The sequence below is a fragment of the Salmo trutta genome, chromosome 35, assembly GCF_901001165.1.
Source record: "Salmo trutta chromosome 35, fSalTru1.1, whole genome shotgun sequence".
NCBI classification, from domain to species: domain Eukaryota; kingdom Metazoa; phylum Chordata; class Actinopteri; order Salmoniformes; family Salmonidae; genus Salmo; species Salmo trutta.
The window spans coordinates 9,107,190-9,125,560 of NC_042991.1; the positions used below are offsets into that span (position 1 = coordinate 9,107,190).

General features: G+C 41.8%; 2 protein-coding genes across 2 annotated transcripts in view; one reads left to right on the forward strand and one right to left on the reverse strand.

The window, feature by feature from the left end:
- Window positions 1-18,371, reverse strand: part of LOC115174568 (serine/threonine-protein phosphatase PP1-beta catalytic subunit) — a 29,169-nt gene that overhangs the window by 812 nt on the left and 9,986 nt on the right. The window contains exons 9-13 of the mRNA XM_029733231.1: window positions 17,689-17,750; window positions 1,461-1,643; window positions 1,029-1,226; window positions 738-916; window positions 149-302 (exon numbers count right to left, since the gene is read on the reverse strand). Of these exons, the coding sequence (XP_029589091.1) occupies window positions 17,714-17,750 (37 nt within the window). The 3' untranslated portion in view covers window positions 149-302; window positions 738-916; window positions 1,029-1,226; window positions 1,461-1,643; window positions 17,689-17,713. The remainder of the gene's footprint in view (window positions 1-148; window positions 303-737; window positions 917-1,028; window positions 1,227-1,460; window positions 1,644-17,688; window positions 17,751-18,371) is intronic.
- LOC115174569 (3'(2'),5'-bisphosphate nucleotidase 1) lies at window positions 8,438-17,041 on the forward strand. The gene is made up of 9 exons (XM_029733232.1): window positions 8,438-8,526; window positions 9,331-9,452; window positions 9,563-9,667; window positions 9,802-9,909; window positions 10,044-10,092; window positions 12,966-13,057; window positions 13,256-13,456; window positions 16,624-16,729; window positions 16,832-17,041. The coding sequence occupies exons 2-9, from the start codon at window positions 9,333-9,335 to the stop codon at window positions 16,978-16,980; spliced, it is 930 nt and encodes a 309-aa protein (XP_029589092.1). The 5' UTR covers window positions 8,438-8,526; window positions 9,331-9,332; the 3' UTR covers window positions 16,981-17,041.

Consider the following 18,371-nt stretch of genomic DNA (forward strand, 5'->3'; position numbering starts at 1 on the left):
ATAACACACATTACATATTTATTATATTACTACAATAAATACTATATTACTACAATAAATACAAATAGTTTATGAGAATATATTACTAATAACCTACACTACCTATACAGAGATCTGTTAACTAGGATCAGTAGTGAGGATGTTATACCTTTGATGATGATCTGGAATTTGTTATGATTAACGTTGTTCTTCACCAACACATTGTCCAGGGCAGGATCCAGCTCCTCTCGTTGCAGAAGTTCTGGTTGAAGGGTCTGCAGTACGACAGGAAGCCAGTGAGCTGGAGGACCGCCCCTACGAGTCTGTCCAAAGAGAAGAGGACAACAGACCGTACATGGTCACATTGAAAACCCTCTGGGGGAAAGAACTGAGCATTGATATTGTCTGTAGTGCATTGTTTTGTATTGCATTAAATCTATATAGATAATGCCTATAGTCAGAATACTGAACCTAAAGGAACTTTCTGCTATCCTTCTCTTATCTGTAACCTGCCTGTTGATCTGTGATCTAAACTGTTTTCTCTGCTCTGTCCAGTGCACTTTCTCTCCACTAAGCCCATCAATGAGTGCTGCCACCATTTTATCCCTGCATTTTCTTCCTTTTCGTCCAGCAAGTCCACAAACTCATCTACTGAGTGAACTATATTCTATTGTACTATTCTATCTATACATTTCTATTTATTTTGCATTATTTCTAATTCAAGAAAATGTTTTTTTTTTTTAAGGTTTGGACCTTACCTGTTCCTCTTTCATGGCAGCATCAAACTTGGCTTGTACTTTGTCCAACTCGGTCTGTTTATTGTCCAGCTGAGCCTGAGCCTTGGCCAGCTCAGCATTGGCTATAGTCAGTCTACCCTCTTGCATAACCAGGTTAGCCTGTCCACACTCTAACCAGGCTAACCTGGAGAGAGGAAATGCTGTCCACAATAGTTATCCAATATCAGTTCATACACACATGCACACACAGACAAATAGTGTTACGATACTACTTTATGGAGGGTAACATCATTCAGCGCCTGTTCCCCGTACCTTTAGTGGCAGCACTTCCTTGTTGATGCCAAAGAAGATGGCCATGTCGGTGGTCCAGTAGAGCGGGCCGGCCACGATGTTTACGCACTACACGCTTCAGCACTTGGCGGTGAGCTTGTGTGGCCTACCACTTCCCGGCTGAGTCGTTGTTGCTCCTAGCCTTTCCACTTTACAATAACAGCACTTACAGTTGCAGCTCTACCAGGGCAGAAATTTGACAAAATGACTTGTTGGAAAGGTGGCATCCTATGACGGTGTCATGTTGAAAGTCACTGAGCTCTTCAGTACAGGCCATTCTACTGCCAATGTTTGTCTATGGAGATTGCATGGCTGTGTGCTCAATTTTATACACCTGTCAGCAATGGGTGTGGCTGAAATAGCCGAATCCACAAATTTGAAGGGGTGTCTACTTTCGACTTTCCCACGATTTACCTGTGGATTCCAGAGAAACTCCCCAGTCTGGACCGGAACACAGAGGTCTTGTTCCAGCACCCCGCCACCAGATGAGGCAGGCATGTTAAGAACCCAGGGTGGGGAGGAGGGAAGAAGGACTCCATGATGCCATTGCCAATGGAGAAGGTCACGACCTAGATTGTGGTGAGAGTGGAGGATGAGCTGAGAGAGGAGAGAAGAGGAAAGAATGAGAGGAGAGCTGAATGAGCAGTGTTGTATTCCTGGGTGATATTATTTTGGGAGTGGGAAAGAGCTTGGACAGTGTTTTTTACTCATGCTTTTAAAAAATGTATATCTGCTTTTTTCATCTTTGGATTTCTGTACATGTTGTTTTTTTTAAATCGTCAATATCCTTTCCCCTTGACAACATATAGCAGATTGATGCACTGATGTTACCTGCATGGTCAGACGACAGGCAGACTAGATTAGACAGGTCAAATGTGTATGTGGTATATTGTGGAAGAATTTCTGTACAGCAGATATTGTAGCTAATACCTCACGAGAGATGGACTTACGTGCAGAGCCGTTCCTCGAAAAACTAAGAATAGGTCTCAGTTAACCCACAGTTTTATTCCTTGATGTTTAAACCACATTCCAACATGAAAGGGTTAGAGGAAGGCCCTAAGAATTGCCAGAGTCCAGCAACCCTAGTCATAGTGTTCTCTCTGCTACCGCACAGCAAGCGGTACATGAGCGCCAAGTCTAGGTCCAAAAGGCTTCTTAACAGCTTCTACCCCCAAGCCATAAGACTGCCGAACAGCTAATCAAATGGGGTACCCAGACTATTTGTATTGACCCCCCCCCCTCCCTTTTTTTAAGCTGCTGCTACTCGCTGTTTATTATCTATTATTTATGCATAGTCACTTTACCCCTACCTACATGTACATATTACCTCGACTAACCTGTACCCCCACACATTGACTCGCTACCGGTACCGCCTGTATATAGCCTCATTATTGCTCTTTTATTTTTTACTTTAGTTTATTTAGTGAATATTTTTCTTAACTCTTATTTTTCTTAAAACTGCATTGTTGGTTAAGGGCTTGTAAGTAAGCATTTCAGGGTAAGGTCTACACCTGTTGTATTCGGCGCATGTGACAAATAACATTTGATTTGATTTTATAAAGACCTTTTTGGGGGAGAGTTTCAGCCTGGCTTTGAACTGGTCAAAATGTAATTCATTGAAGTTATTTAGACCATGGAAGATGTAATTAGCTCAGAGCTCTTCCTTAAGATCAGGGAATATATGTGTGCGAATACAAAGACTAATGTGGATATGTTTGTCACCATGTATAAACAAAAAACTAACATTCCCCTTTGCATCAACCTTCCATGGATATTTTCTTCATTCATATTGAGGTTGTGTTTTCAAGCCATTGTATACGTACAGAGAATTTGAATCATAGAATGTAAATAATAATCTAATCGTCTCACTTCATCATTACACCTGTCACTCTCACCATAAGGTTCCGTTATTTTTTTTAATACTTTTCATAACCTATTGCACATACAAAAGTGGGATTTTATGTTATTCACTCATTTTTAAAATGTTTTTGCACCACCCTATTTTTGCAATTACTCTGTTTAAATGTCCATAATTTTAGAGTATGTACGAGAAACTGCTTGACCTAGCTCTTCAATAAGGCCATTCTACTGCCAATGTTTGTCTATGGAGATTCCATGGCCGTGTGCTCGATTTTATACACCTGTCAGCAATGGGTTTTTAGGCATTTTTGAAAATTCAATAAAATTCAAAACCGTAAAAATTACTTTACCATTAGTATTCAGACCTTTTACTCTGAATTTTGTTGAATCACCTTTGGCAGTGATTACAGCCTTGAGTATTCTTGGGTATGACGCTACAAGCTTGGCACACCTGTATTTGGGGAGTTTCTCCCATTCTTTCTCTGCAGATCCTCTCAAACTCTGTCAGGATGGATGGGGAGCGTCACTGGACAGACATTTTCAGGTCTCTCCAGAGAGGTATGATCGGGTTCAAGTGTGGGCTCTGGTTGGGCCACTCAAGGACATTCAGAGACTTGTCCCATGCCACTCCTGCATTGTCTTGGCTGTGTGCTTAGGGTTGTTGTCCTGTTGGAAGGTGAACCTTCGTCCCAGTCTGAAGTCCTGAGCGCACTGAAGCAGGTTTTCATCAAGGATTTCTCTGTACTTTGCTCCGTTCATCTTTCCCTCAATCCTGACTAGTCTCCCAGTTCCTACCGCTTAAAAACATCTCTACAACATGATAATGCCACCACCATGCTTCCCTATAGGGATGGTGACAGGTTTCCTCCAGACGTGACGCTTGGCATTCAGTACCAAGAGTTCAATCTTGGTTTCATCAGACCAGAGAATCTTGTTCTCATGAGGCTGAGAGTCTTTAGGTGCCTTTTGGCAAACTCCAAGCGGGCTGTCAGGTACCTTTTACTGAGGAGTGGCTTCCATCTAGACGTTCTCCCATCGCCACAGAGGAACTCTGGAGCTGTTAGTGACCATTGGGTTTTTGGTCACCTCCCTGACCAAGGCCCTTCTCTCCCATTTAAGTTTGGCCAGCAGCCAAACCCACCGCTTTGTCATTATTGGATATTGTGTGTAGATTTATGAGGATAAAAAAATTAAACATTTAGAATAAGGCTGTAACCTAACAAAATGTGGAAAAAGTAAAGAGGTCTGAATACTTTCCGAATGCACTGTATAGTGTATCTCTGTGCATTCAAATTGCCATCGATAAAATGCATGTGGTCACATCTGGAGGAAACCAGGCACCTCTCATCACCTGGCCAATACCATCCCTACGGTGAAATGTGTATCTAATGATTGTTATTAAAATACCTGCGTGCCTCCATGTGGGTTCAATCCCTTTTGTGGGGAAATGAGGCCAAAGTGGCATTCACAAGAGGTGAATGGCCATACCTCTCCTCACTCTCCCTACACCATGCAGTTATCTAGGTAATATAAAGTACATGATACCGCTCAGTAAACCACAAGATATCCTGTCCTTTTATCAATGTGGTCTAAATACACTTATAAAGTCACAAATATAGGCTATATTCTATTTGAACATATTCTTACTTAAAGTAAATGATCTGGTAAGCCTTAATTTATTATTTTCTTCACAGACCTATTTTGTCACTATACCTGTCAAATTACAAAATAATATTGTACTTGATAGCCTATTGAGGAATTGTAATGGTCATAATGACATTCGCCTTTTTTTCAATAGAATGTCAGGGAGACAAACGGAACCTCCGGTGTTTCTCGCTCTCATTTCTTGGCCAGAACTAGGGTTTCTTAGAGGCAGAAGTAAATATAATTAAGAAACATAATTAAGAATCATCATGAACACAGTCAACGGTTCTACAGCCATTACGGAACAATTATGGAATACTGGAGCTAAAGTGGCTGACAGTTTTGTCACCGATTGGATGCTGGAAGACATCGGCCGCAAGCTTGACCCAAGACAGCTTGGATGCAAAAAAGGCAGGTCGACGACAGATGTCTTGGTCAGCCTCCTAGACATGACACACAATCCACTGATGCAAGTAAGACCATTATACTGTATATGCACCATAATAACAGCAGATTTTGGCAAATCCATCAACAAAGTTGACCTTACAATGGTACTAAAGTTCCTGATTCAGATAGGAGTCAGAGTCCCTTATCCCGTGAGTCTGTAGCTTCATCTCCAAAAGGAAGCAGAGGATGAGGTACTTAGGCACCCTTTCACCATGGCAACATCTGATCTGTGGAGTGACTCAAGGTTAACTTATCTTCCTGGCCCTCTTCGGCAGCTCACTTCAGAAGTTCGATCACAGGTGCAAATACATTGTTTGCCCATGATCTCCTCCAGTCTAACAACAGGAACTTCCTACCACAACCAATCATCGCAACCTCTAGAAGAAAAATGCCACTCACACAAACTCAGACCGGTCACAGCAAGAACTGAATGATCTCAAAGATTTTGCCACAGCATCCCGATAAGTTTTCTAGATTGCTTGTCATCCTCACACCATATGTGGCTGACAAGGGTCCCTTGCTATCACAGTATGACAGGGTCAACAACGTTAGGAGAATGGACTTAATCTTCTCTCAATGTATTCACAGCTATCATACACAGATGGAAGGGATAGAAGGAAGGAAGGCTCGAGTGTAAACAATATCAGCCAGTGTGAAGGATACTTTCAGGCCATATTGTGCAGTGTGCTTTGAATTTGAAGTGGAGATCGAATTGCATAGTGTGAGATGCTGCACCATTTCAGATTGGTGGAATTGTGTTTAACCTACATGTTTCTCTCCATGACCCTCCTCTCCATGTGCATCCTATCTCCTTGGCTCCTGAACTAAAGCTAGAGAACATAGAGAGAGAGAACTAGAGAACATACATAGAGAGCTAGAGAACATAGAGCTAGAGAACAGAGAGAGAACTAGAGAACAAAGAGAGAGAACTAGAGAATTTTATGTTATTTTATTTAACCTTTATTTAACTAGGCAATTCAGGAACAAATTCTTATTTACAATGACGGCCTACCAAAAGGCAAAAGGCGTCCAGCGGGGACAGGGGCTGGGATTTTAAATTAAAATGTAGGACAAAACACACATCACGACAAGAGATACACCACAACACTACATAAAGAGAGACCTAAGACAACAACACAGTGTGGCAGCAACACATGACAAGCCAAGGTAACTTATGATCTGCCCTTGCCAGTACTAAGTGGTCACCATCCAACCCTGCCTATAATAAGTAGGCCTAGTCTACTTTCCATATCTGCTCTTATACCTGTAGCTATGTTGTAGAGTAATTATATAGCATACCTACCTGCAACAGGACATTAGACACTATTCAACCATGTAGAGCTGTGGGGTAACCAGTGGGATCATGCCCAATACTTACAAACCCTCCAGTGTATTAGTCCAAATAGTGTTAGCTGAGACAGAAGCCTGCACACCCTGTAGCTCTCCAGGAAAAAGGTCGATGACCAATGCCCTACATGCCGTGACAGGTCAGGAATGCTTACTAACCATAATATAGGCATGCCTACTATACTTAATAGCACAGATAGTCTCTTGTTATTGTGGTGTTGGCCATAATAGACCACATAAATGCCAGTGTTGATCTGGGCCTGGACTCAGAGCCCAGGGTCTTGGTCCATTGGCACTAATCCCTGAAACACAAAGCAAGCTAGCTAATTGTTGCTAGCTAGTTAATGTTTGCTAAACAATTGCCAGCTAATCGTTTTGTGAATAGAACTCGTGTGCATCGACTTCAGATGTATTTGAAATATGTTTTGTTGCAAACTAAGCAGCTACTGCATATGTCTAGCTATTTATCTGTACCCATTTCTGCTTATCCATTGATCAATTCCATGATGGTTTGACGGCTGTGTCGCAAGCTACACGCAAACAAATCGTCAGGACCAATGAGAGGAGAGCTACTGAGTTTGGACGTCACATACACATGTCCATATATGGCGTTTTGTTGGGAGCCATATTGGAATACTTGCGGTGACAGCCGGTTAAATGGTGTCCCTTGACAAGGCAAGAACAAAATGTATGTCAGGAGAAATGCAGTATTATCATAAGGAGAGTTATACTTGGAATATTGAGGAGGAATGGAGGGGAAAAGAGAGGCAGAGGAGGTCGAAGAGAGAGAGAGAGAGAGAGAGAGAGAGAGAGAGAGAGAGAGAGAGAGAGAGAGAGAGAGAGAGAGAGAGAGAGAGAGAGAGAGAGAGAGAGAGAGGGAGGAAAAGGGGGAGCTTGAGTCGGTTTTAAATGGTGGGAAAAAGGAGACGGTTATTTTAAAAGAATGGTAGAAAGTGTAAGCAGAGTGAGTTGAAGACGTGAATGAGGGCGAAGTATCGGAGGTGATAGGTGTGGTGAAGTTCTCGGAGCCCGAGGCTTTACACCGAGGGTCAGGATAAAGATGAGTCTGTGAAAGTAGGAGTGAAGTTTTTGGCTGATCCATTTGAGGGTAACCAGAAGTGGCCTTGTGATAATTATGTGTTTCTGCTGGTCAGAGGGAGCAAGAGATGTGAATTGTTTTACTACCTTTAAAAAAGGGCGCCATTGAAAGGAGTAAAGGGAATATTCCCGGTGTTTGTGGTGCTTGTCGTTTGGTGCAATGCAGACAGGGTGGCGTGAGTGGAAAAACAGAAGAGTCTGTCAGTTCTTTTGAGTTTTGATGTTGAGTCTTTGCCCGACAAAGTGATGTTAGGGTATATAAGTTATTCTGTACAAGTTTTTGTGCCGACTACAATATGTTGTTACAAGTGTCAAGCTTATGGGCATGTGGCAGCAGCAGTGCGTAGAAGGAGGGTTCCTAGGTGTGAGAAGTGTGCAGAAGGGCATAAGACAAAGGAATGTGTAGCATTGGGGAAAGGAGTGGTATGTGTTAATTGTAGGGGTGCCCATGGTGCAAGAGAGGCAGGTTGAGGTTTCCAGGGTTAGAGTAGTGCAGAAGTTGTCATATGCTGAGGCAGTGAAGAAAGTAGAGGAAGATGGGTCAATGGGGAGAGATCCTGAGAGGAGTGGTGTGAGTAGTAGATCTGTACCAGTACAGAGGGACAAACCAACAAGTGATATATGTTTCAGTAAGATTGGATTTTTGGCATTTATAGTAGTGGTTATCAACTGTACTGCAGGGATGGAATGTAAGCCGCAGAACATAGAGGTTGTGGTGGCAGCTGCAGAGAGGTATTTGGGTGTGCGAGACTTGACATCAGAAGAGTTACAGGGTGTGTTAAGTGGTGGTGTCCCATCCTTTGACTGTTGGCCTGAAGTAGGACTAAATTGATTTTAAATAGTGGAGTATGGTATTTAGATGGTAGGGTATTTGTTTAATTTTTTTATTTTAGACATAAAAAATAAGCAAAATATAAGGAAGTTATACTCCAGTCTAGTAGGGGGCGGTAATGCCCCATTTTATGGATGCCAACCTGCCGTTGAACATCATCGAAGGATTTTTCCATCCAGTAATGTCCCTGCACCCAGAGCCGCGGTATACCTCACATTCATTGCAGTACCGAGCTGTGACTTCTGGAAACTAGTAAGAGCCATTATATTCTTACATTAAAAATGTGCTTACTAGCTAGATTATTGGTGTACTATAAATGTGTAGTGAAGATAGCGTCCCATGTTGTCTCAATTTAGATCGCTTTCCTAAATACTGTAGCTACCTAACCAGCACTAAGTGACTAACGTTCCTGCAGTCTTGTGGCACTACAGTAGCTAGTAGTCTAATGCCGGGGGAACAGTCAGAACTAGCCTAGGCAGCCGATACAGTGCATGGACGCTAGATGTGCACTATCAACTACCTGGGCTAAGTCAGAACATACTTATTTGCTTGAAAATATCACCAGGTTTCTGGTAGTAGTAAGCATTATAACACGCACACATACACAGCTATTAGTCACCTCGGTTACTCAGAAGTACAATTCTCGCGAATGTTGTCACGAGAGATTATCGTAAGCCTTAACGTTAGCTAGTAAACTTTGACCGTTGGGTTCAGAAGGGTAGAATCATGCACATCTAATTAATTCCAATAGTTAAGCCAATTGTCCTCATGGCACATTGTTACTGTAACTACTTCATTTCGTGTGTGTCATTGAGATATGGTGTGTGTAGGACGGGTTGTATATTAGTGCCTAAAAGTGTGTTTTAGGCACAAAGCTATTTATTTTGCCAAAGTAATGGTGACATTTCAAATACTGCACTTTCCTCTACTACATGTCGAGGGTGTGTTGATTACATTGACTTGTTGACTGATGTGAGTGATACAATGAAATCTTAAGGGTACATAGTGGAAACTTTCTCCCTCGGCTTTACACTTTTGTGTTTCTCTTTCCATCAGCAATGTCTGGAAATCCAGCTGTGGTGATGCGTCTGGTAGCTTCGGCTTACGCTATGGCAGAGAAGGCTGGAGCCATTGTACGAAGGGTTCTTCAGAGCGGAGAGCTGGGCATCGTGGAAAAGGTTTGACTGACTGAACGGAGAGGGGGACAAAATGCTGGAGATTGATGGGCAGTGAAATGGAGCTTGAATGTTGTTTTTATAAATTATTTCTCTGTACTCAATGTACACAGACAGGGGCCAACGATCTACAGACACTGGCAGACCGGCTGGTCCAGCAGAGCATCTGTGCCTCCCTGTCTAAAAGCTTCCCCAAAATCACCATAATCGGAGAGGAGGTGGGTATATGAATGTACATTAATAGGATCTGTCCTAATGTCACTGACCAATAAACGTTGATCTGCAGATTAGAATATACAACACTTTTCACAACATCCTAGTCTGAACCGTGAACATCTCTCTCACACGTCAGGATCTGCCAGAGGAGGCTGTCAAAGAGGACCTGATTGAGAGCGGTCAATCTGAAGACATCCTACAGAAGTCCTGTCCAGCAGAGTACAGTGCCCTGAAAGAGGAGGAGGTGAGAGAGACACTTTAGAGCTGAAACTGAAACCTACTGTCCTGATTTTTGATTATTTTCTGGGTACTGACTGCTCATTCCAGCTATGTTTCTGTGTTTGAATGGCTTTATTTATTTATTTATTTATTTATTAGCTGGTTGTGTGGGTCGACCCCCTTGATGGCACCAAAGAATACACTGAAGGTAAATAAACTTACTACAGTGTTATTATTTTTGCCAGTCACTCTGTGATGAGTCACTGACTCGAAGCCACAAGAGGGTAGAACATATTTGACAAAAACCTGTTCCCCCTTCTTTCATTCAGCCTTAACATTAACACATCTCCAACCTAATCATCAGTGCTGATTCCATTTGCTCTCTCTCTCTCTCATCTTTCTTCATCCCATTTCTCTTCATCCCTGCTTAGTGTAACCGATGTGAAATGGCTAGTTAGTTAGCGGTGGTGCGCTCTAATAGCGTTTCAATCGGTGACGTCACTCGCTCTGAGACTTGAAGTAGGGTTTCCCCTTGCGTTGCAAGGGCCGCGGCTTTTGTGGCGCGATGGGTAACGATGCTTCGTGGGGTGTCAGTTGTTGATCTGTGCAAGGGTCCCTGGTTCGAGCCCAGGTTGGAGCGAAGAGAGGGACGGAACCTACACTGTTACATTAGCAGCAGCAAAGTGTTTCTACCTGCCAAATTAGGAGTGTCACACGGGGTCGGACGCCCAGCTTCTCGGCACGGCTATCCGTATGGTGATAGAGGGAGGGCATTTGGACTGGGAGGGACAAGAGCAGAATAGGTGGAGAGGGAGGGTAAAGGAGAAATGCTTGGGCATCAAATCAAGTTTATTTTCAGCAGATGTCACAAAGTGCTTATACAGAAACCCAGCTTAAAACAGCAAGGTGGCTAGGAAAAACTAGAAAGGCAGGAGCCCAGGAAGAAACCTAGAGAGGAGCCAGGCTCTGAGGGGTGGCCATTCTTCTTCTGGATGCATTGTGTGGAGATTATAAGATTTCATGGCCATTAAGGCCAGATTGTTCTTCAAGATGTTCATATTTGACCGGCAGGGTCAAATAATAATCACAGTGGTTGTATAGGGTGCAACAGGTCAGTACCTCAGGAGTAAATGTCAGTTGGCTTTTCATAGCCGAGCATTCAGTGGTCGCGACAGCAGGTGCGGTAGAGTCAAAAGCACCAGTTCCGGGACAAGGTAGCACGTCCAGTGAAGAGGTCAGGGTTCCATAGCCGCAGGAAGAACAGTTGAAACCACAGCAACAAACTCACCACAGACACAATGGATGCCATGGAACCTCATGATGTGATAAGAGTTGGCGTAGCAGGAAATAAGGTAAAATATACAGGGATGGGAAGGTATAGGGGTGCATATGCATTAATATACAGTATCTTCCGAAAGTATTCGCATACCTCAACTTTCCACACATTGTTGTACAGCCTGAATTTCAAATGGATTAAATTGAGATTTTTGTCACTGGCCAATTCACAGTACCCCATAATGGCAAAGTGAAAACATGTTTTTATAATTTTTAACAAATTTGTTGAAAATGAAATGCAGAAAATCTCATATTAGTATTCACACCCCTGATTAAATACTTTGTAGAAGCACCTTGTTGATCATTGCTAGACAACCATTTTCAGGTCTTGCCGTAGATTTTCAAGTAAAGTCAAAACTGTAACTCAGCCATTCAGGAACATTCAGTTTTTTCTTGGTAAGCAACTCCAGTGTAGATTTGGCCATGTGTTTTAGTTTATTGTCCTGCGGAAAGGATAATTCTTATCCCAGTGTCTGGTGGAAAACAGACTGAACCAGGCTTTCCTCAGATTTTTTCCCCCTGTGCTTAGCTGAAGTCCGTTTTATTTTTTTTTATCCTGGAAAAACTCCCCTGTCCTTAACGATTACATGCATAATGATAAAATAAAAGCAGAGATTGAATATATTTTTGAGCATTGTGAAGTTATTAATTACACTTTGGATGGTATATCAATCAATACACCCAGTCACTACAAAGATACAGGCGTCCTTATTAACTGTTGCCACGCGACCAGGCTGTGGACAGCCAGGCGTCATCAGGCCAAGTAGTCCTGAGGAATGGTCCTAGGGCTTCTCTCTATCCTTTTCCTTTGTACCATTATACTACTTTTACCTCACTGATTTGTTTTTCATGCTGGAAAAATACACTGAACCAAAATATAAACGCAACATGTAAAGTGTTTGGCCCATGTTTCATGTGCTGAAATAAAAGATCCCAGAAATGTTCCATATGCACAAAAAGCTTATTTCTCAAAAATGTTGTGCACAAATTTGCTTACATCCCTGTTAGTGAGCATTTTCCTTTGCCAAGATAAATCATCCACTTCACAGGTGTGGCATATCAAGAAGCTGATTAAAAAGCATGATCATTACACAGGTGCACCTTGTGCTAGGGACAAAATTCCACCAAAAAAATGGTTTTGTCACAACACAATGCCACAGATGTCTCAAGTTTTGAGGGAGTATGCAATTGGCATGCTGACTGCAGGAATTTTCACCAAAGCTGTTGCCAGAAAATGTCATGTTTGTCTACCATAAGCCGCCTCCAACGTCGTTTTAGAGAATTTGGCAGTACGTTCACCCTGCCTCACAAACACAGACCATGTGTAACCACGCCAGACCAGGACCTCCACATCTGGCTTCTTCACCTGCGGGATCGTCTGAGGGGGAGTGCTGAGGAGTATTTCTGTCTGTAATAAAGCCCTTTTGTGGGGGAAAAACTAATTCTGATTGGCTGGGCCTGGACCCAAGTGGGTCGACCTGGCTGCCAAGTGAGTGGTTCTATGCCCTCCCAGGCCCACCCATGGCTGCACCCCTGCCCAGTCATGTGAAATCCAGATTAGGGCCTAATGAATGTATTTTGATTGATTTCCTTTATATGAACTGTAACTCAGTAAAATCTTTGAAATTGTTGCATGTTGTGTTTTTATATTTTTGTTCAGTGTAGTTATACAGTACAATGACAATACTTGTGTGAAGTCCACTGTTATTTGTTCCCTTCAGCTAAAATGTTGTCATATGATGTCAGGGCTTCTTGATCATGTGACTGTTCTGATCGGCATTGCATATGGCGGGAAGGCCATTGCTGGGGTCATCAACCAGCCCTTCTTCAATTATCAGGTACCAACAAATAATCGACTACGAAAAAAAAAATTCTACCTTATACCCTATCAGGGCATGACATATTCAGTAGGGAGAAAATGTTTTGAAATAGGGAGATTTGTCCAAATAAGAACAGATTTTTCATTTTCTATAGTGTTCCCTACTGAACACTACTTTAGTCTTTGAGTGTATGTCCTTTTTTTTTTGTATCCACAGCTGGGGACGGAGTCAGCAGACATGGGGAGAACTCTGTGGGGAATGCCCGGACTGGGCGCCTTCGGGTTCGAGCTACAGGAGGTCCCGGATGGCCGACGCATTGTCACCACAACCCGTTCCCACAGCAACAAACTCGTCACAGACACTGTGGATGCCATGGAACCTCATGATGTGATAAGAGTCGGCGGAGCAGGAAATAAGGTGAAATATACAGGGATGGGAAGGTTAGGGGTACATATGTGTTCAGAGAAAGTATTCACATCCCTTCACTTTCCACATGTTACAGTCTGAATTTAAAATTGATTAAATTGAGATTTTGTGTCACTGGCCTACACACAATACCCCATAATGAAAACATGTTTATAGAACTTTTTGCAAATTCGTTAAATGAAATGCAGAATCGTATTTATTAGTATTCACACCCCTAAGTAAATACTTTGTAGAAGCACCTTGTTGATCATTGCTAGACAACAATTTGAAGATTTTCAAGTAGTCAACTTTAACTCGGCCACTCAGGAACATTGTTTTCTTGGTAAGCAACTCCAGTGTAGATTTGGCCTTTTGTAGATTTGTCCTGCTGAAAGGAGAATTCTTCTCCCAGTGGCTGGTGGAAAACAGACTGAACCAAGCTTTCCTTTATGATTTTTCCCTGTGCTTAGCTGAATTCTTTATTTTTTTTATCCTGAAAGACTCCCCAGTCCTTAACGATTACACGCATAATGATAAAATAAAAGCAGAGATTGAATATCTTCATGAGCATGGTGAAGTTATTAATTACACTTTGGATGGTGTATCAATCACTACACCCAGTCACTACAAAGATACAGGAGTCCTTCCTAACTCCATTGCCAGAGAGGAAGGAAACCGCTCAGGGATTTCACCATGAGGCCAATGGTGACTTTAAAACAGAGAGTTTAATGGCTGTGATAGGAGAAAACTGAGGATGGATCAACAATATTGTACTTACTCTACAATACTAACCGAAATGACAGAGTGAAAAGAAGAAAGCCTGTACATATTACAAATATTCAAAAACATGCATCCTGTTTGCAATTAGGCACTAAAGCAAAAATGTACTTTATCCTGAATACAAAGTGTTATGCTTGGGGCAAATCCAACAACACATCACTGAGTACCACTCTCTCCATATTTTCAAGCATGGTGGTGGCTGCATCATGTTATGGGTATGCTTGTCATCGACAAGGAAGTTAAGGGTAAAAATAAACAGAATAGAGCTAAGCACAGGCAAAATCCTAGAGGAAAACCTGGTTGTCTGCTTTCCAGCAGACACTTGGAAACATTCACCTTTCAGCAGAACAGCCTAAAACAAGGCCAAATATACACTGGAGTTGCTTACCAAAACTGTAACTAGTGGCCTAGTTACAGTTATGACTTAAATCTGCTTGAAAATCTATGTCGAGACTAGAAAATTGCTATCTAGCAATGGTCAACAACCAACTTGACAGAGCTTGAAGTTTTAAAAGAATGTGCAAATATTGTACAATCCAGGTGAGCAAAGCTTAGACTTACCCAGAAAGACTCACAGATGTAACTGTAGAATCGTGAAAATTCACTTAGTCTGAGGATGACAAATAAATAATTATTTTAGGGGTCTATGACCCTACTATGATATAACATCTGACCCCATTATCATGTGAATGCTATAGCCCCATAATCATACCCAGTGGGTATAGCCAAGTTTGCAAGCCTTGCGTCATCACTTGGAATACTATAAGATGCACGTGTCTAGGTTTACCATTATGCAATTATTAAGAGGCTAAGGGACAAGGAGCTAATATCTTGCAATCAATGTCCTAGCATTAAATTGAGTTAACTCTGGCTCAGAGATGCAGTTAGAGAAAGCATACAGTACCAGTCAAAAGTTTACACACCTACTCGTCAAGGGTTTTTCTTTGTCTTCCCTATTTTACAATGTAGAAAATAGTAAAAATAAACTGAAGTAACCAAAAAAAAGTGTTAAACAAATCAAAACATGAGATTATTCGAAGTAGACACCCTTTGCCTTTGACAACGTTTGTATTCTCTCAACCAGCTTCACCTGGAATGCTTTTCCAACAGCCTTGAAGGAGTTCCCACATATAATGAGCACTTGTTGGCTGCTTTTCCTTCACTGTGCAGTCCAACTCATCCCAAACGGGTTGAGGTCAGGTGATTGTGGATGCAGCACTCCATCACTCTCCTTCTTGGTCAAATAGCCCTTACACAGCCTGGAGGTGTTGGGTCATTGTCCTGTTGCAAAACAAATGATAGTCCCACTTAGCGCAAACCAGATGGGATGGCGTATCGCTGCAGAATGTGTTATTTCATAGTTTTGATATCTTCACTATTATTCTGCAATGTAGAAAGTAGTTAAATAAAGAAAAACCCTGGAACGAGTAGGTGTCAACTTTTGACCGGTACTGTATGTTGTGAATAAAATGTACTATTAGACATCTCATCAAATAAGGAAAATTACTCCAATGTGAGGACTACGGTTCGTATCTATTTAAAAGTAATCAGATTTTGACTTCCGAGTGGCACAGCAGTCTAAGGCACTGCTAGAGGCATCATTACAGAGCCGGGTTCGATCCCAGGCTGTGTCGGCTTGGCAGGGTCATACCAGAAATCTTCATGATAAAAAGAATGCAAAATATTCTGTTTTAACGGCATAGACAATTCATCACTATGATATACAAACGTACATCAAGAGATCTACCATGACCAAAGTTTAAGGCAAGATTTTATTCTTCTTAGAGCAATAAATCCCAGTATCTCCCATTGTCTAATTAACATCAATTTGCAAGGCCCAAAACATAAAACAAAAGTCATAACTTCAGACACGTTTTCTAATCTATTTATCGCACATCGTTGTTCCTCTTTGAACTTTCCGCTGTCCAACAAACAGAATAACAGTTTCTCTAACAAATCCACAGCACTTACAGTAAAATGAAACGTATCAAAATTCATAGCTCTTTATGAACTCTTGAATTCACATAGTAACATTCATTTTGTCGACTCAAATCTTCCTCTCCTGGCTTCAGTGACCCTAGGACGACTGTCTCTTCATCGAGATTACCAGATGGTCAGTCATTCAAACAATGCCATAAATCGTGATTGAGTCATCACACTGGGCCTATTCAACTAGATAATCCCTGCCAAAGGTGATTCAAACATGTATTGTGGTATTCAGTGATGTGAATATTTATAGAAATGACTTCATTTTCAATAAATTTGCGGTATTGTGCGTAGATGGGTGTTTTTGAATTCTGGCTGTAACACTTTGGAATAAGTCGAGGTATGAATACTTTCTGAATACACTAATTATAAAATGTAGTCTTACTCCTCTGTTGCACCCTATCTTTGTGTAGATTATTCAGCTTGTGGAGGGGAAGGCTTCAGCCTATGTATTTGCCAGTCTAGGAACTAAAAAGTGGGACACATGTGCCCCTGAAGCCATCCTGCTTGCAGTAGGAGGTAAGCAACGATCTTCCTCTTATTGAAAGTACCTCCTAATTATGAGTAAGGACAGTAATGTTGCCTGCCATTTTATTTTTATTTTTGTCTGTCCCTTTGCAGGTAAGCTGACAGACATGCATGGCAGTGCGTTGTGTTATGATGCTAACGTGAAGCACATGAACTCCGCTGGGGTGCTGGCCACTCTACGCAACCACCAGTATTATGCTAGCAGAGTGCCCCAGTCAGTCCTGCAGGCTCTCAAACCCTGATTGATACATTTACTGTATTGTCCAAAAACAAATTGGTATAAAATGTTCTTTAATCATGAGAATCGTATTTATTTCTATAATTACCTGTAACATATTGCACATCAGTGTTAAACGCTGCATTTTTATACGGTGTATAAATAATTGTTGACTATGAAAATCAGGCCATGTTTGACACTTCTGTTCCAAAAATTTTTACTAGACATTTCTACAAAACATTAACAGCCCAGACTGATTCGGCCAGCAGCATACCACCCTGAATCCCACTGCTGGGTTTGTCCCTTGATTGGAGACGTTCCCCTGTTTAGTGTGCCGTCTTTTGGATAAGATGTTAAACAGGTGTTCTGACTCTGGTCACTAAAGATCCCATGGCACTTATCGTAAAAGTAGGTGTTAACCCCGGTGTCCTGGCTAAATTCCCAATCTGGCCCTCATACCATCATGGTCACCTAATCATCCCCCCTGTAACTATTCCCCAGGTCGTTGCTGTAAATAAGAATGAGTTCTGTCAACTTACCTGGTAAAATAAGGGTTAAATTAAATAATTACCGAAATGGTATGGCATAAAACTTAGCAAGCCTGACGCCTGTGACTACAAGTCGTAAGACTTCGAGAGCTGGTGTCAGACAGGCTTGGCCTTAACCATGTCCAAACGATTTGGTAAAAATCGCTGTTCTAAATTTCTAATTGGCTGACATACATCCGTATTACCTTTCTGGTAGACAGCACAACAACACTAGGCCCTCCTCCGATGCACTGGTTTGAAAGGCACCCTAAAGCATAATGACAGACATGAGGCAGGGTCAACAGCACTGTTCCATTTATTCCATTCAAAGATTCTGAAACAAACTTGTACAAATCTCAAAACTGTTTAAAACAATGACAGTTTCCAACTTGAATAGAGCCGATAGAGAACAAGGCAAAAAGGCGAGATATGCCCTAACTCAAACTAAAATGTTATTTAAAATATTCCTTAGTAAGATCATTAGTTGGATGAGAATAATAATTCTGAACCAGATATTGGAATCAGCATACAGGAAAGGTCCACCAAGTAGATATACTCACTGGCTCATGCATTCTGATGCCTTGCTTGTTGTCTTCAGCCTCTTTAGGCGGTCAATCTACCATTAGGGGGCAGCAATGTCTAAGTAACATACTGCCGAGTAAAAAGTGCCATCTCTGCGAGCTTGGTAAACATGCGCTTGACCTCCGTGTGTAATATTTCATGTTTACAAGAACTGCAGGGGCAATGCTGAAAACAGCTCATAAATAAAAAAAAAACGGGTAATAGTCTTGTGGAGCCAACTGGTCGTGTGTGTGAGAAAAATAATAGGCTACTGAACACCAATTTAAATCAGGTGCCTTTGAATCTTGCCTTTAACTTCCCATGCCAC